This window comes from Protopterus annectens, chromosome 1.part2 (genome assembly GCF_019279795.1).
Source record: "Protopterus annectens isolate FY-2018-M chromosome 1.part2, PAN1.0, whole genome shotgun sequence".
Lineage (NCBI taxonomy): Eukaryota > Metazoa > Chordata > Ceratodontiformes > Protopteridae > Protopterus > Protopterus annectens.
Genome location: NC_056727.1, coordinates 944,716,478 through 944,736,218, shown reverse-complemented (window position 1 = coordinate 944,736,218; position 19,741 = coordinate 944,716,478). Strand labels below are relative to the sequence as shown.

General features: G+C 43.2%; 1 protein-coding gene across 1 annotated transcript in view; it reads right to left on the bottom strand.

The window, feature by feature from the left end:
- Nucleotides 1-19,741, bottom strand: part of TRMT61B (tRNA methyltransferase 61B) — a gene marked incomplete at its 3' end in the record, with an annotated part of 420,876 nt that overhangs the window by 13,443 nt on the left and 387,692 nt on the right. The window contains exon 5 of the mRNA XM_044059889.1: nt 4,062-4,267. Within this exon, the coding sequence (XP_043915824.1) occupies nt 4,062-4,267 (206 nt within the window). The remainder of the gene's footprint in view (nt 1-4,061; nt 4,268-19,741) is intronic.

Sequence of the window (19,741 nt, the reverse complement as noted above, 5' to 3'; positions counted from 1 at the left end):
AGGGGGCGAACCCCTTGTTCCACAGAATGGCCTATCAGAAGAAGGGGTCTAGGATGGGCCTTAGCCTGACTGGCGGCCTTAGCGTGCAAAGGCCTTCATGGACATGGATACAGGAGGCCTAGCAGCCCCGTGCAGGCGTAACCTTGTCCACAGAAATGGTGTCGGGTGGATCCAGAACTTTGGTTTCAGAGGAAAATCAACAACCGGCACGGAGAGATCTCAGAGACCGAAGGTCGTGCTAACGCTGTCGTCGGCCTGCAGCGGTAGATTTACCACTTCGAAGGAACGGAGCACTAGCAGAGGGTTTGGGAGTAACATCGGTAGTGGACGCCGGGCCGAGGATGTCGGTCCCGGTCCTTGCGTTTTAGCAGATTGGGTAGTCTGTTGATCCGGCGGCATGATATCATAAAGATTCACGAAAAAGTCCTCGGCGAATTCTGCCCGGCGCCTGAGAGTGCGCTTATTAAAGCAGGCACAGGCAGCACAGGCCGAGACGTCGTGGTCTGGGCCCAGGCAAGCAAGGCAGAGAGAATGGAAGTCCTTATGAGGTATTTGTTTACCACAAGACAAACAATTAACTTAATCAATTTGTTCTGACATCGGCTGAGGCAAGAATAAATGTTCCCCAACGGGGTACTTAGCTTTTAGATGACTTCGGTGCTGAAAACACAGGAGCTGACCGACCGGCACTTGCGAACTGCTTCTGCTTCGGGCACCGCGCAGCAAGAAAGACTGAAGAAGATGGCATCGGCCGATGCCTTTATACTCCAGCTGTGGTGACGTCGGAGAGGAGGCAACACCAGCCGACGCCGGACCCAGACTTTGGAATTTGGCCGACCGAGGGCTGCCTGAGGCAGGACAACCCATATGTTATGACTGCAGTTGCATTCTTGAAGGACATCTGCTGATATTTAAGCATATGAAACTGACAGTTTAAAGCCCTAATGGACAAAGTATCAGAAGTGTACACCTTTTTGCCCCATCTTTCCAAGGCTCGAGAATCCTTTTCAGTAGGAATAGGATTTTTGGCAGTAGTGGCCTTAACACCCTTAGGACCCTGAGAAATGGTTTCAGGGTAAGCAGTAGGATTCTTGTATAAAAACTGATGGGAATCAGGAACCCTGTAGTACCTATCAGGCTTAACAGGAGCAGGAGGAAAAGAATCAGGGGTTAAAATTAGCCTCCGAAAAGGCATCATCCACGATATCCAAAACAGGAGGAATAGCCAGGGGTCTAATGTTGGGGAAGAAGAAAATCCCTCAGTCTTTTCTTGGATTCTGAATACTCCTGTCCCTCCCAGTGAAAATGTTCCCTCATTTCATGCAGAGTTTCCCCAAAAGAAAAATCCTCAGGAGGAGAAGCTGAAGGAATGGATTCTTCCGCATCAGAATCCTCATAAGGAGGAAAAGAATATTCCTGATCAGAAGAAGAAACTGAGGAAACAGAAGCCTGATCAGAGGAATCATAATAAACATCCTGCCTTGGCCTTTTGTCTGGAGGGGAATGAGAACCCCTAATCATTTTAAGTAAACCCTCCGCCATCTTGAGTAACTGTTTCTGTGACTTGGGAGCCGGTTCAGAAGAGGCCTGTGTTGAAGTCTTTGATTTAGAAGGAGTCTTTGCCTTTGTCTTTGGCTTTGCCTTTACTTGGAGCTGAGTAGGCCTGAAAACCCCTTCGGAAGCCGGTACCTGCACAGCTGCTCCGGACCCATCCGAAGGAGCGTTGTCCGAAGGTTCTGCAACAGAGATATTTAAAGGCCTGGTTGGCTCCTCATGAGAGTCCGTTTCGGCCGTCGGTTCTGAAATGGCCGACGACAGGGGCTGCAAAAGCGCCTCACTGATGACAGCCAAACCTGAAGCTGGCTCCACATGTGCGCTATCTTCAGATTTGGACCTCGGAGGCCTGTCTTTATCCTTGCAACTCTTGTGAACTCCGGTAGATGGAAGCGTATCCAACGACATTTTGTAGTTAAAGCGTCTACCGAAGTAATGAAAGGCAAAATCGTACCTTCGCTTAATTGTACATTGATTGAATCTAGCACAAAACGACAACTATCTACGTCGTGGTCAGGGCCCAAGCAAGGAATACATTAAGAATGAAAATCCTTATGAGGTATTTGCTTCCCACATGAAATACAATTATTAACTTTTTCTGACATCGGAGTGGAGCAAGAAAAAAGTTTCCCCAATGGGGTACTTAGCTTTGAGTGGAGAAGAAAGTCTTCGGACCGAAGTACGTAGAAATATTCGTCAGGAGTCAACTGACCGGCACTTGCGAACTGCTATCACCGCACGGCAAGAAAGACTGGAGAAGATGGTGTCGGCTGTCAGCTTTACACTCCTGGCGCTCTTGACGTCAGGGAGCAGGGTTGAACAGCCGACGCCGGACCCAGACTTTGGGATTCTGGCCAACCGAGGGCTGCCTGCCGGCAGGGGAGAACCCTACAGTCATGACTGCAACAGTGAAACACGATGAACATCATGACTGTACTGTACTCCAAAAGCTTCTTTATTATTTTTTTCAATACAGTATAGATAGGCATCTAAATCTTTACATTTGTTGTCACTTTTGTGAAATGTTTCACTTGTGTACTTATTTAACTTACCTTTCCTCAATGACCTTTCCTCAATGAAGAACTAAAACTACATTCACCGATGTCTGGATCAGAAGACAACACCCTTTTAGAAGCAAAGGACTGACAAAGCTGTTGCTTCGGCCAGACCAACTTCTGAGATATTTATAATTTTCCAGTGACTTCTGCCCCAGGTACTTAACTGTGAGGCATACTGAACAAGAAGCGGTGTCAGCTTGAGACCTAAACAGGTCAGGCATTTATTACTCCTGCAAGCAGGTAGAATGCACTTTTCACATGCACACTTTGATAAAACTGAGGCTGTAACTCAAGAAAAGAGGGCCCAGATCCAACCACAATTCTGAATGAAAAAAAAAAAAAAAAGTTTTGTCTAAGGAAAGGCAATTTTCCTAACTAGAACAGTAAAAGGAAATGAAACTGTTTCCCATTAGAAATTTCCTTGACAAAATGCTGGTACATCAAAAGTAGCAGCAAAGGGACATTTATCACACCAGGGCAACCTCTGCAGTGGGAATGAAATAAAGAGCCAGAAGAAAGTGTTGCATTGTGGGATATGGACTGAAGTCAATAGCTCGGAGGCAGAAATGCAAAATATTTTCCACTCTCACACTCAATGCTGCCTTTAGAACGAGAACCTTTAGAGTTCACAAATAATGAAAATATATTCTATAAAATGCAGGAAGGGTCAAGGCTTAAAAAAAAAACTCCTTATTTTCATTTAAAAAAACAAAACTTAAGTGTGTAAATACACAGTCTCTCTCCAGCCAAGCCCATTTCCCCCCTGCCTTCTTTTGGAAAACTACACTTTCAGTGCCCTCTAATATTCTATTTGGCCTCTTAACTGCTTTTCACAACAAGAAAACAGACAGAATTTTTAAAACTGAACACCAACTTCCAGAATGTTGCCTCCATCCATTGGGGTGGTCATACAACAGAAGATGTATATAATTTACACACACTCACCCTAATCACAGATTTAAATGTAGCACATATGCTAAATTATTGCACTGGACAGTTAGTAGTACTATAACCAATGTTACTAGGTTACTTTTAAGACAGGAACGTCTGTTGTTTTACCTCTGTGAACTCTATGGCACCTTACACAGTCTTTCATATAACTTGAAATTAATCAGGCCAAGTATGACAAATTCATCTGGTCAACGTCATCCAAAATTTAGTAAAATTAAAGAAGAAGACAAGTGATGATCACAGAACAAGTAAATCTGAGATGCTAAATACATCCTGATATTTATTATGTTTAAAATAATGTATGAACACAGCAAACAAACTGTTCTGTAGTCATACAAACCTGTCTGGTAATCAGCCTGGCACCCTTTGATTTTACGAGCAGAATAGTGGAAGTACAAGGATGTGTGACTATGAAGTGGATTAACTGAATTTTCATCACTCATGTTATAATTAGCACATTAAATAGCTGAAAAAAAAAACAGCAATTTCTAACAGTACCTTCTACTGCACACACTCCATCATCTTGCGTGCAAATCTCTTCACATCTCTCAATCTGTGGTTCAACTTTCTCTGCAGTACTGCCATCTTTTCTTACAGCTGGTTTTACTAACCAGTCTCGGTGGATAACCTCGACAACCTTTTCACACAATAGAGGAATTTGGCAGCTCCGAATTCCTTCTAAAAGATCAATCACTTGGGTAATGCTAAACAAAAAGAATTAAAATGCAAAAAATGTTATATTTCACCTATAAAAGGATCTTCTGAAAAAGAAAGTTTCTGTGATGTAGATTTATTTTTATTTTATTTTTTTTTACAAATCGAATCTCTATTCTGATTTCACATAAAAAGGCATATAATGCAAACGGCTCTAGTTAAATTCTGCTACACAGTTATTTTTGTGAAGCATGGTTTGTTGTCATACATGAAATGAGTGCAGGAGTAGCTGCAACTCCCCCATGAGCCTGAATAAAATAAAGTGTCTTCTGGAAAACTAAATGTATGAATGGGGAAAAAATCAATCTAAAACAGTTTCATCACTTACCTTCATTATACGCTTTTACACACAGTAATACAAGATAACTAGCACTGCCAAGTGATGCAGCATGTTGGCAAAGTATTTTACTAGTTAAAAAAACAACTACACACAGCATAGAGTCAAATCCAGCACTAAAAACACACTGAATGAAGGCTAGACCAGGCACCTTTATTGAACTTGTTTAGCGCTTTACTTTTTAAATTACTAAATACTTTCTCAGAACAAAAAGCCAGCCCTATATCACTTCCCTTTTTTATACCAAATGTAAATTAATTACATCACATGACACCTAAAAATATTTACATAAAAATAAATTAAATTACAATAAATATATACACACAAAACAAAACTATTACATTAAATAACGTATAAAATGAATAGATGAAAAAATACTTCTACAAAATAATTCTACAAAATAGTTAATCTCAAAGAATGAGCTTCAGGGACAGAAAGTTTAAATGTTTGTTAATACCAGGCGCTATAGCAAAATTCAAAAGAATTTGCCAATACATTTCCCTCGTTAATAAAGCACTGTCAATATCACCACTGTAATGTTCAAACAAACATGATCAATACTAAAAAAATTTTTGAAAGATGAAAAAAAACAATAGAATTTTTATACCAGGCATTATTATATTTAACTTAAGTAGAATACAAATGTTCGTAATTACATTTGATAAACTTTCTGATAGTTTTCCCAACATAACCATAAGTGGGGCAGATAGCAACATAAACTAAACCCACAGAATTACAGCTTTAATGACTTCCTTGCTCCGAAAGTCCTATTCAAAGAAGGCAAATTAAGATAAGTACTTCTACAAATAAATGTACACAATTTGCAACTGCCAAATTTAAACATTCCCTCATTCAATGTGACATTATGATTAGTTGTATAAGAGGCACAAGCAAATTCCAACAAATCTTTATAACTGTTATTCTTCTTAAAAATAAATTTTGGAACATGGGCAACAAATGTAAACAAGCTATCATTACCCTGTATGATTTTCCAGTTGTCTTGTAACACTAATACTATTACTGTCTACTGTCAGACTAATAAAAAGACCTTGTGAACTTTTTAGTCTGTCACAATCTTAGTACAAAGTTTTCCTTTACAGTAAAATAAATACAAATATTTCTTATCTCCTTTAATTTACTTCAGTAATACATTCAACTGTATTCACTAGAAAATCCTTGTCTACGAACAAATGCTTAAAAAAAATCAATACTATTATTAACCTCACTGTCACTGGTTGTAAGTCTAGATGTTGTAATAACTTGTTCCTTTACATCATGTTTCATGCTGAATGGATGTCCACTGTTGAATTGTATACAATTACTAGATCTACGCCCTGAGGAACTTCTGCATCATTCTGTCCATATTGGCCTTGGTGAAGCTTTGCGAAGACATGGAAGAAGCCAAAGATGCATGTCTTGATTTGGAAGGGGTATGCAGGCCCTTCGAGAGAAGAGCTGGAATATCGGTTCCACTTGGAAGGTCGATGTCAGGCTCCTAACCATCGGATCTGAAGCCCTGAGATCCGAAGAGGTGGTGCCGGGAAAGGGGGGTCCTGATATAATTATATTATCCGTAGTAGTCTTAGAGGTGTTCAGAAAGTACAGTTTTGTACCTACCATAAATGTAGATGTCCGATAGGTATGCATCTGCAGTCATAACATATGGGTTGTCCTGCCTCAGGCAGCCCTTCGGTCGGCCGGATTCCAAAGTCTGGGTCTGGCCTCGGCTGATGTTGCACTTTCCCCGACGTCAGAGCTTCTGGGGTATAAAGGTATCAGCCGACGCCATTTTCCTCAGTGTTTCTTGCCCCAGATGCCAGGTGCCCTCTAGGAAGGCTAAATTTGGATAAATGCTGAAAAGTTCCAAACAGTAGCAAATTATATACATATATATACAAACAAACAAATACACCATAATAGATTCCCCCAGCTAGCTGAAAGAGGGGTAAGCACACTAGGAATACCACAGAGGGGAAGGAGGGTGGGTAATCCTGACTGCAGATGCATACCTATCGGACATCTACATTTATGGTAGGTACAAAACTGTACTATGTCCTTCAAGGATGCATCTGCAGTCATAACATATGGGTAGAATACCATAGCCAAACTGGGGGAGGAGGTACTAAGAGAAGGATGGTGTAGTTAAGATCCCCTGCAAAACTGCATTTGCAAACCCTGCTCAGGATCTGGAGTATAAAGGTAGATTTTAATGCTTGGCAAATGTATGCACGGAGCTCCAAGTAGCAGCTTCTAAAATGTCCTTGGTAGCCACCCCTCGTAGGAAAGCTGTAGTGGTGGCTGTGGCCCTTGTGGAATGAGGCCTGATATTTTCAGGAGATGTCTTTCCATGAAAGGAGTAGCAAAAGCGAATGCAATTTCCTATCCATTTTGAAATTGTCTGTTTGGAAATTGCTCTTCCTTGCACCCCAGTTGCATATGCTACAAAAAGTTGGTCAGTTTTTCTGTTGGTTTTAGTTCTGTCCAGATAGTAGCATAGTTGTCTGTGTATATCCAAGGTGTGCAAAAGTTTTTCCTCCTTTGTTCTGTGGGTTAGGGAAGAACGTAGGCAAATGAATAGCTTGGTTCAAGGATACCCTGGATACCACCTTTGGCATGAAAGTAGGATTGGTTCTCAGTGACACTCTATCCTGGTGGAAAATAAGAAAAGGCTGCACTGCCATTAATGCCTGTAACTCGGATACTCTTCTTGCTGAAGTGATTGCCAGAAGAAAAGCAGTTTTCCAAGATAAAAACTGTAGGTCTGCTGATGCTGCTGGTTCAAAAGGAGGTAGTGTCAATTTTTCCAGCACAAAATTGAGATCCCATGTAGGTAGAAGGGGTCTCCTTGGAGGTTTAACATTTTTGATCCCTCTCAAAAATTGTCTGAGAAGAGGGTGAGAGAAGATAGGTGGATCCATATTGTATTCTGCTGAAATTGCTGAAGCATGAATCTTAATGGAAGAATAAGACAGGCCATTGTGGAACAATTCTGCTAAGTATTCTAGGATGCGTGCTAGGTTTGCCACTGTGACATCTGTGCCCTTTGATGTGCTCCAAATGAGAAATCTCTTCCATTTAGCTGAGTATGTCTTCCTTGTGGAAGGTCTGCGAGCCTCCAGGATAATGTCCTTCACCCTCTGAGATAAAACAGTTTGGTTTTAAGGAATTTTCCAGGCAGTTAGTTGCAATGTTTTCAAGTTTGGATGCAGGGTCTTGAAATTGTTCTGCGTTAGAAGAAGAGGCCATAGGGGAAGAGGCCATGAGTTCGCCTGAGAGATGCTTCTCAGTAGCGGATACCAGTGTTGTCTTGGCCAGTCCAGAGCTATTAGTATCACCTTTGGCTGTTCCTCCCTGATCTTCAGTAGAACCTTGTACACATCAATGGGAGAGGTGGAAAGGCATATACTGTTAGGGCATTCCAGCTGAAAGAGAGAGAGTCCACCCTCCAGGCTTGTGGGTGGTATGTCCTTGAGCAGAATTTCTTCAGTTGGTGGTTGAGTGGGGAGGCGAACAGATCTATCTCTGGCATTCCCCATTTCTTTGTTATGAGTTTAAAGATGTCTGGATGCAGCATCCATTCATGTGCATCCATGGTAGTTCTGCTTAAGCTGTCTGCTAGTGAATTCTCTTTTCCTGGTACGAATTTGGCCTGCAGCTGGATATTGAGATTCAGGCATAGGTTCCACAGATTCATTGCCATCCGGCATAGAGGGTAGGAATGTGTGCCTCCTTGTTTGTTTATGCACCACATGACCGTGGTGTTGTCTGTCCTTATTAACAGATGTCCTTGCTGGAGGAATGGTTTGAAAGCCTTGATTGCATGCCTCACTGCCAGCATTCCTTTTGGTTTATGTGCATGCTTAGCTGCCCTTGAGGCCATAGGCCTTGGATACATTTGTCCTCCATGTGTGCTCCCCATCCTCGGTCCGAGGCGTCCATGGTGATGGTCTGCCTTGTTTTTGGTTTGTTGAAAGGCAACCCTTTGTTGGACTGGCAGGCCTGAGCCCACCACAGGAATTCCTTTTGAAGGCATGGAATGATTGGTATCATGGTTTCTAGACTGTGACTGTGTTGAGACCATACATTCCTTAGGTACCATTGCAATTTCCTCATATGCAGCCTGGCATGTGGAATCAAGATTATGCAGGATGCCATGTAACCCAGGACCTGTAGGACTTTCCTTGCAGTACGCTGAGTTTGTCTTGTCAAAATCATGAAATAATCTGGAAGTTGTTTTTGTTTTTCTTCTGTGAGAAAAGCCATCTGAGTGATTGTGTCCAGATCCGCACCCAAAAAGGTTACCCTTTGGGATGGCACTAGTCTTGACTTTTGGATGTTGACTGTGTATCCCAAGGCCTGTAGCAGGTGTATGACATAGGCCAAGTCCTTTAACAATTTTTTCTTGTTGTCCGCTTGTATTAGGCAGTCGTCCAGGTATGGATAAATTTGAATTCCCTGAAGTCTGCAATGTGCAATTACTGATGCCAGGCATTTCGTGAATACTCTGGGCGCAGTAGATAAGCCAAAGGGCAATGCTGAGAACTGATAATGCTCTGATCCTGCAAGAAATCTGAGGTGTCTTCTGCAATCTGGTCGGATAGGGACGTGCAGGTATGCCTCCTTGAGATCTAGAGTCACCAGCCAAGACTCCTTGCCCAACATGGGAAGAAGTTGCTGTAGGGTCAGCATTTTGATTTTTGGCACAATGAGATATGTGTTTAGTGCGGACAGATCGAGAATAGGCCTCCATTGGTTTTCTTTTCTTGGTACCAGGAATAATCTGGAGTAAAATCCTTGGCCTTGTTCTATAGATGGTACCCTTTCTATAGCTTTCATCTGAAGTAAATTGCTGATTTGTCTTAAAGCCTCTGCCTTCTGGTTTGGTGGAAGGTTTGGCATTCCGCCCCTTTTTGGCAAAGTGTGGAAGTGAAACCTGTATCCTTTGTCTATTGTTTGCAATATCCATGTATCCTTTGTAATGAAATGCCAGTTTTTCGAGAATAAAGACAGCTTTCCGCCCAAGGGAGCTTCCAGTTGATCCCTGGTAGGCGGAATCAGAGTCAAGTCATTGGGTCTGTCCTGTGGTAGTGGTTGTAGTTGTAGCTGTGGCACTACTCCTCTGGTTGGCAGGCTGCCACTGACGGCCCCTGTAGGCACCCTTTGATTGACCTCTGCCTCTAGGGCGTCTGTTCCTGCCCCTCTGTGCTCTGGAGGTGTCTGGAAAGGACCAATTCTTTGTAGGCCAGTTTCTGCTGAACCTCGGAGGTTGGACCTGCAGGAATTCCTTTACTGTTTGCACAGATTTTGCTTTTTCTTCCACCTTCTTTAGAATCCCCTGTGCAGGGGAGCCAAATAGATTTTGTTTCTCCATTGGAGCATCGAGGAGTTTAGCCTTGACATGGTCTGGCAAAGATTACTCCTTCAGCCAGGCATGCCTACGAATTACTGCCCCAGTCATAGCTGATCTAAATGAAGCCTCCAGTGCATCATAGCCACATTTTAAGAAATGGTTACTGACCTGCTGAGAGTTGTGTACAAATCCTGAAGGGATTTACGGTCTAAAGGTTCAGGAGAGGAAAGCTTCTTATTCAGCTGATCTAACAAAAATTCTTGGTACTGTATCATATGGAATTGACAGTTTAATGCCCTGGCAGAAAGAGTAGCAGATGTATAAACCTTTTTTCCCCATCTCTCTAATGCTCTAGACCAGGGGTGTCCAACCTTTTCAGTTGTAAGGGCCGCATTGAGTCAACAGAAATGGTCTGGGGGCCGACGGCAAGTGAGGACCAAAAAAAAAAAAAAAAAAAAAAGGTCTTTCATACAGAAGCAGAGAAGTAGCTCCGTATTTAGTTGTTTTTGATTGGCCCATATGCCAGGGTATGGGCTAATCAAAAAAAAAGCTAAGCGGAGGCTGGCCCCTGGCTGTATTCAATCAATAAATTAATAAATGCATAATATTTACCCTAAAATTCAATATCTCATTCTAATTATTAAAAAAAACAGTTAAATCTAACATCTGTAACTACATCAAAGCTTATTTGTAAAAAAAAAAAAAAAAAACACCAAAAATATACTAAATGTGTATTTATTTTACAGAAGTCTCATAAAATGAATTTTAGGAGGAATAAAATGTTGCCCCTAAGAACCATTAAGCTCCAGTGTTGTTAAATATGCAGTAATAAAATGATACAAGTACAACATATTCCTCCTTTTCATAATGGCATGCATATGTGCCTCTGAAAACAGCTAGCAGAGTGATTCCCCCTGTAGACTACTTGAAAACTAATTGGCTGCCATAGCTAACAGTTCGCAGCCATCAGAACTACAAATTCAGCAAGAATGAACATTTTTAAATTGTTATATTAGCGGACGAGTTCCACTGTGGCGACCCCTAACCGGGATAAGCCGCCTAAAAGACACAACAACAACAACATATTCAGCACCTATTGCCAGCTGCCATTCATTAACTTGCATAACTCAAGTCTCAAATGTTGCTTAGTGGAGTAACACACAGCAGTGCAAGTGGATAGTGCCAGACTTTAAGCTTCTGATGAGCATTCTGTCATTACATCCCCCCAGTTATATTTAAAAACAGTTCGCTTTCCTCAGTTCTGATTAGATAGGATATGCTTTTCCTTGCGTTGCCACTGTGCAGCACCATGTGGGTCCTAAATGTTTTCAGCTGTACAACATTTTGCACTCTCGCACGAGACTTAATTGGAATCAATCTTGGCACGCGGTGAAGTCCATTTTGTGTGTTTGTGTTTGTGTGTGTGTATGTGCGCTGCGCACACGCACACACACACAACGCCAGCAGTGGTAGTGCAGGGCTACATTTACACTCAGAGTGGAACGCTGCAGTGCAGGATCCATGCACTGCCTTATCTGTCTACCAGTAATCCAGTTTTGCAAACTTTGTAATGCACCAGCCATTTTGCATCAGTGGATACTGGAGTTTTAAAATATTTAAAAATTATAACAGCTGTACTGTATTAGCTGAAAACTGCACTTTCAGTGGATGTACAGTACTGTGTTTATACAAGACTTAGACATGTCAGCTTACAGATTGCTTTAATTCTTTCAAATATATATATATATATTGCTGCAGCTAAAAATCCTGACTACAAGCAATGTGGTACAATATTGCTTAAATGGGTATGATATGGTAAATAAGTTTTCAAAGTCACTTTTACAGGATAGATGAAGAACTATCATTTGCTGTGAGAATAATGACTATTCAACAGGTACCCTTTCCCATCAAACCACACACACACACACACACACAAATAAGACTACATAAATTCATTAGTTTAGCAAACTTTAGTGACAATAGAATTTGATCAGCCCAGTGAACTAAAAGGCATGTAACTTTTCAGACATGCACAAATTTAAATTCCTATTAGAACTAGAGCAAATCTAACATCTGTTTTACATACACATACAATACATAATGATATTAATAGTGCATCTCTTTTTAATTAATGACATTAATTTCCTAAAACTAGCTTTAGCTCTTGAGTTACTTTCATTTGACCTGATTTTTACTGAACTAGAATTAAACTGAACCTATTTTAGGAGCTTTTCCATTAATCTGCTATTAACAAAATAAGGTCTACTCTAACGACTTACCTGTTACTGCAGGAGATGTGTAGTCAGTGTATGTATTAATTAAATTAATAAATATAATAATCCCCTTAGCGCGATCACAATCCTCTTCCTTCAAGCTGTTTATCACGAATGTATCTAGCGACGCAAAAAACGACCGGACGGTGCTTTGGCGCATGCGCAGACCAGCTGAAAGACGCTGGCATGAAAAAAAAGGGAAACAAGTACTGTAGCGCATGCGCACAAAAGCTAAAGGACGCGGACGTGAAAACACACGGAAAAAAAAGTTTAATTACTACTTAACCGTTCTTAACGGGTACTTAACAGGTCGCGGGCCGCATGGAAGAGCTCTGAGGGCCGCATGCGGCCCACGGGCCGCGGGTTGGACACAACTGCTCTAGACTCTCTTTCAGAGGGTAGGGGATTTTTGGCAGTAGCAGCTGCAACCCCTTTAGGGCCCTGAGAAATAGTTTCTGGGTCTGCAGCATGGGCTTTATACAGGTGGAAATGAGAATCCGGGACCCTGTAATATCTGTCAGGTTTGGCAGGGGCTGGGGGAAGAGAATCAGGTGCAGTACTGACATCATTGTACACATCATCAATTACAGTTAGAACAGGTGGTATGGCTAAGGGCCTATGCTGGGGCAAATGCAAAAAGGTCCTTAATCTTTTTCTAGAATCAGAGAAATCCTGACCCTGCCATTAAAAGTGCTCCCTCATGGAGTGTAAAGTCTCCCCAAAGGAAAATTCTTCAGGTGGGGAGGCCGAAGGAATAGAATCTTCTGCATATGAATCCTCATAAGGTGAGTAGGCCCCTTCCTGATGGTCTGACAAATCAGATCCATCCGTGGAGTAATCTGAGGAGAGAGGTTCAGAGGGATCAGTCCTGGGCCTTTTGTCTGGAGGAGGTTGGGAGGCCCTGTCTGGGTGAGATTGGGAACCCCTAATTAAGGATATAAGGTCCTCAGCAAGACTGAGAATTTGAGAACTAGATGAAGGCCTCTGGGAAGTAGATTTGGCAGGCAAAGCTTTTGAAAGTTTGGCAGCTTTAGCCCTGGAGAAGGCCTTAATAGACATAGAAGCTGGGGGCCTAGCTGCCCCTCGTGCAGGGGTAGAAATGTCCAAAGGTATGGTGTCGGACAATTCTTGAGCACTAGCTTCGGTAGGGAGTTCTGAAGCCGACTCAGCCGGGGCCCCTCTGGCCTCGGTGATCGGAGGTATGGTTTTGGTAGTAGTAATAACTGTGGACTCTGTTTCAGTCGAAACCGAGACACTTGTGGTAGACCTAGCCGTGGTTTCAGCCGAAACCGCGGGCCGCGAGTGTCGGTCCTTTTCCTTGCGTTTTTTGACCATATGCGAAGTCGGAGTCTCAGACGGCATTTTATAAGCAAAAGCGGTTCCAAAAAATTCCTCTGCAAACTCCGACCGACATCTAAGAGTCCGTCGGTTGAAGGAGGCACAGGCTAAACAAGATGATACGTCGTGGTCTGGGCCTAAGCAAGGAAGGCAGTAAGAATGGAAATCCTTATGAGGTATTTGTTTCCCACAAGTTAAACAATTATTGACTTTGTCTGACATCGGCTGAGGCAAGAAAGAGTCCCCAACGGGGTACTTAGCTTTTTTCGAAGTCTTTGGTAGCTGAAATCTCTGGATCTGACCGACCGGCACTTGCGAACAGCTTCTGCTTCGGGCACCACGTGGCAAGAAAGACTGAGGAAAATGGCGTCGGCTGATGCCTTTATACCCCAGAAGCTCTGACGTCGGGGAAAGTGCGACATCAGCCGAGGCCAGACCCAGACTTTGGAATCCGGCCGACCGAAGGGCTGCCTGAGGCAGGACAACCCATATGTTATGACTGCAGATGCATCCTTGAAGGACATCTGAGGAAGACAGATCCGACCAATCCTTCGGATCCAATGCTTGCCACGAAGTCTAGGAGCCACAGCTGACTGATCCGAAGAAATCTTTTGAGATCTGAAGATTTACTAGAGGTGCTCGGATCCGATGCAGTCTGATCAGTGACCTTAGACTTTTTCCTACCATGATCTAACTCCCCCCGAAGAAGGTGAAAAGGAGTGCTTGGAACCAGCATGTTTAAGTGTGTGTGGGGGGGGGGGGTGCTTGAGCCCCAGAAGTGGAGGATGCATGCAACAAGCCCTTTAAAATGAGCTTGTTTCTGCAGTCACCTAAAGCTCAGGGATTGAAAGCTGCACACACAACACACTCCACATCTAAATGTTCTGGGCCTAAGCATTGGGCATCCGAGTTAGACATCTTGTGCCCACAAGAAGTGCATCTCTCGAACCCAGTTGGTTTCTCAGACATTACAGGTCACACCAGCACACACGGTAATAACACAAAAAATAACAACTACTATTAGTGACTGTAAAGTCAAAACAACTATATACACTAGTTAACTAACAAGTAGCAAAAGCTTTAACCAGAAAACCTTTTTTTTTTTAAATAAAAGAGTGTTAATGGCATGAAAGAAGTGAAAGAAGAAAGGGAAACTCTAATATCCCTAACACTTTGATGACTAAACAGGGAAGTTAAATAGAAAAGAAGTTTTAAGATGCTAATAATTGTTAATAAAAAGAAACTTTTCACTTGTCTCTCTCTCAAAAAAAAAAAAAAAAACACCACTAGCTTGAGACTGGAACCACATATGGATGCAAAGAGTGGCAAACAAGATCTGGGGAGTTGAGGAACATATGGTGCATTATGGGTACAGGAAGGAGCAAGATGCTGTGGGGATGGCCAGGTCGGATCTGATATCGGATCAGAGACCCATTAGTGAAGAAGAATGAAAAGAATAACATCAGATCCCTTTGTTTATAAGCTGTGCAATACAGAAGTACTTTCTTGCAACAACAGACAAGTTAGTCAAAAGTTAGGTCACTGGCCATGTAAGTTCCCAAATGACGAACTGGGTCAGCTCTTAGGAGTGCATTGTCAATGCAGTAGTCCCCTGGGGTAGTTGACTACCCAAAGGATACAATAATGCATTGCCATAAGTTATTTATTTGAGGCAAACCTTCCTGCAGGATGCCAAAGTCATTTGGGGATTCAATGACTGATCCTAGCTTGCAGTCATCTGCAAAGTTCATGTCCTCTTCATACTGTGATCAGTGTACTGGAAATCTAAAGAGTGTATTCAACTTTGTCTTGGTTTAGCATGGGAGGACTGAATGACGAATGCCTTGCTAAGGGGTTCTTTGGGAAAGAGTGGGCTTAGGCTGCTGAGATCAACATCTAGCCTTTTCAGGTTAACAGAACATTCTGTAATAATATACAAGCCCTTACTTGTCTGAACAAACTTTTGCATATCTTCTTTTATGAGAAGCTTGTGCATCACCCTCCTTACAGGAAACTGTGATAGGGTTGAATGCTTGGGCAGGGACAGAGATGGAATACGAGGACAGAGTAGTTTCACTGCTTAGGTTCATAGGTGTGTACTAAGCTAACAACCACCGGGGCCTTTTTGAGCTTCACCATCCCCTTGGTAAGTGTAAAAAGGAGCTTGGGAAATTAAACATTTAAAAGCAGGGGCATGGTGCCTTGCGTGACAATATATCTCTGGTCCATGCTACCTTAGAGATCTTTCACCATGGTGGGACCTACTTCCTGTCTGCCTCCAGTGAAAGGCAACTGAGAGAGGAGTGATACAAATTACCATAAGGCAGACCACAGCCCTGTTAAAACCACTGGTGACTCCAGCCTTTGGGCCAGTAACTCCATCAAGCAGTCACGGGAAAAGACTGTTGCATACTTGCTGCCTCCTGCCCTTGGGAATGTAAGGTAATCCACAACCAGAAGATACCAACTCTTCTTCATTCTGGAAAATAGTGTGCAAAGTGAAATTTTATCCTTACAGCACTAAGGGTCAGTTCGCTCTCTTTCATACCCTTAAGGAGTAAGTACATCAATTTTTACCCCAACCCTGTGACAAAGAGGGATGAAGCCCTGATTCTGACCCCAAATAACCCATGCTAGACCAGTGGCACTGGTGCTGGAATGACTGGGTGGGAAGAGGATAGGAGCGAACAGCCAGTGCCAATTTACCAGTCCTGAGGGCAAAGTGGTAACTTGGCTCACTGCAATAGTGACACCTGCAAAAGTGTACATACACAGCCAAAGAAATGAGTCTAGCACGTCAACACTACGGTTTTACTGTGCAAGTAGCAATCGCAAAACTTGCAAACTGCTGAGGATGAGTTAGACAGTGGGATGGGGGTTGAAAACCTGACAAATGGATGATGGCTCCCACTCCAGGCTCATTCATTACCCTGAAAGTATAAATAGGCCATAGAGCTATCACCTCTAGGGAACAAATGAGTCAAACGAGCAGTAGGACCAGAATGCAAGATGGGATCAAGAACAAAACAAATCTTAAATTAGAATCAAATGGCAAGAACATGTTGTTAGCATTATAGGTTCATAGGTTTATACTAGGCTATCTGCCCCAAGGCATTTATAAGCCTAGCCCAAAGTTTTGTGGCTTACGCCACCCCTTATATGAAAAAATACTGTGCCCATTAGTTTGTTGTGCCTCTGTCCAGCAGTGACACAGAGATGATTCCCGGGGTAAACCTATGATCTCCCATCCACAGGTCAAGATTTCTTTTGAACAGAGCCAGCGAGGTGCTCTGCCTCACATGGACCGGGATTTTATTCCACAGCATAGCGAGTCTCCGAGTGATAAATCTATCCCTCCAGCACGTCCTATTTATATCCGTGCTAAGGTTTAAGTCGCTTGCTCTAGTGGTTTTGGTGGATTTGGATTTTTTGAGGTGGAGCATGTCCATTAATTCCGGGTTGGACATGGCCTTGTATGTCAGGCACATGTCACCTCTGAGCAGACGGTATGCGACTGAATAGAGCTGGAGTTTCTTCAATCTGGCAGCATATGACAGATTTTGGAGTCCCTTTATCCTTTTGGTGAGGAACTTTTGGGGTCTCTCCAATTGCTGCAGATGTCGGGTGAGATACATCCTGAATGGGGCATTGTACTCGATCATTGGTCTGATAAGTAAAGAGTACAGGGGAGCAATGACCTCACTAGATCTGGATGTGAATCCCTTCATGATCAGGTGGGCAATGTAGAAGGTCTTTCTAACCACTTTAGCAACGTGAGTGTAAAAAGAAAGGCCACTGTCAACCTGGGTCCCCAGGTCCCTGATAACCTCTTCTGTGCTTAGTGGATTGCCACCAATATGGTAGCTTGGGGTTACCTTGTTTTTCCCGAAGGGTATGACTATACATTTTTTGGCGTTTAACTTCAGGCCATGGCTCTGGCACCAGCTATCTGTTTCCGTGAGTCCCTTCTGAAGGATATCCATGTCCGATGCACTTTCCACTATGGCGCCCAGTTTGCAGTCGTCTGCAAACTTTGTCAGCCAAAGTCCTCCCATGTTGGCCTGTACTTCTGAGATGTAGATGCCGAACAAAAGGGGGCCAAGGACCGAGCCCTGTGGGACACCACTTGTGACCGACTTGGAGTCTGACATAGCGCCAGCAACTCTAACCCTGTGGGTTCTGTCCTTAAGCCAGTTTGCAACCCATCTTGTGACATATGGGTTTATATTTAAGCTGGTAAGTTTTTCTACAATACCCAAGTGGGGTATTGTGTCGAAAGCCTTTGCAAGGTCAAGGTAGGCTGTATGGACTGCCTTTCCCTCATCAATGGCCTTGGTGACTGTTTCAAAGAAGTCGACCAAGTTCAAAAGGCATGATCTGCCCTTGACGAAGCCAAACTGGGTTGGGTCCAATGTCTGCAAGTCCCCTATATCTTTGTTTATGAGCTCCATTATGATCCTCTCCATAGCTTTGCAGACTAGACTTGTTAAGCTTATGGGGCGGTAATTACCAGGGTCCGTAGAGGTACCGCCTTTGTGGAGTGGGACCACAGTTGCCGTACGCCACTCCTTGGGCACGTATCCTGTGGTAAGGCTGAGATTAAACAGCTGCCTTATGTGCGGGTTTAATTCCTCATTTAGCTCGTGTAGCACACAGCCGGGGACACCATCCGGTCCCACTGATGCTGTGTTTTTAGCTTTAGAGAGAGCAGCTTTCACCTGCGCATTTGAGATGTCTGGGAGGCTACACTCCGCTGGGATAGTTCTCTCTCCTTTAGGGGGGGGAGAGGGGGGTGAAGTTTGCACTGAACCTGTCTGCCAGTATGTTGGCAATGTCTGTGGGTTCAGTGATTTTTGTATCGTTTTGGACTAATTCTGAGCATATCTGGGAGTTTCCACCCAGGTTCCTAACATAGCCGAAAAAGGCCTTATGATTGTCCTTTGAATCCATGGCAATTTTTCTCTCAAAATTGGCCTTAGTTGATTTTATGAGTGCTCGTATTTTTTTACTAATAATGATCAGGGGTGACTTCTCTTTTATGGATTTTGTTCTATCATGTAATAGCTTTCTCCTCTTATTGTAAAGTTTGTTAATGGCTGGGGTCCACCAGACTGGACGTTTGCCCTTTGTGGAAAGAGTCTTGGTTTTATTTGGGATTGCCTGATCCATGCAGTCCTGGAGGTGTTCATAGAAGGCATTTGTAAGGGCTTCCACAGCCTGGGTTGTGGTTTCCACTGACTCAGGGGCCTTGAAGGATACCACACCAGTCTTGAGTAGTGTGAAGTTTGCTTTAAAGAAGTTCTTCACTGTGGTCTTTTTTGTTTGGGGTAAGCCATGCTGAACTTAAGGTTGCTGATATAAGAAATTGTACAGACCTGAGCTTTGATCTCCTCTTTCAACAAGTTGTCAGGGCTCTGACATATGCTGGAATTTAATGACAACGGCTCGCTGAAAATGCATTGTGTGTGCAAGAAAATTTAGGTTCTTCAAAGATATAGTGGAGGATGAACAGACCAACTACCCCAATAGATTCATCACCTTTGATTTCATATCTGGGGATGGATATCTGGGCTCTGAGGAGTGGTATCCCTCTCTTAGGGTCTGCACCTGAAATAATATCATCAGGTTTGACAGCCACCCTTTTTAAGCACTGGGGGCACAGAATCCAGATTCTCAGAAGCAACAGTGTTCTTATCTTTAAAAATGCTGACTATAGGTAGCACACACCACTCATGAGGACAGCTGAGAGATAGGACATGCCTGCTGAAGCCCATGCTGGAAGAGAAAGGGGAAGAATTGTATTCCGAAGGCCAACCACCCCTCTGCTGCACAAGCTACATCAATTCTCCAAATTCAGGGTCATTGGAAGGGGAAGGTGGATGGGACTTCTCTTTTCTTAATGCCAACACCCTCAGTGGGAGGAACAATAAGCAGCTTGTAGCAGCGTTCTGTACGCATGTCTCTTGCACCTCATGAGTCAAGACAGCCAGCTGAAAGACAAGTAAACAATATCTCAAAGGAAAAGATAAAGGCAAAGGTGGGGACATGGCAACTTGACAATACCACACTAGCACTGTGCTGGGGTACAAACAAAATGATCTAGACTGGAGGACCTACAATAGTTCAGGCAAGAAATGCATACACTGAATAGGTCATAGATGAGGGG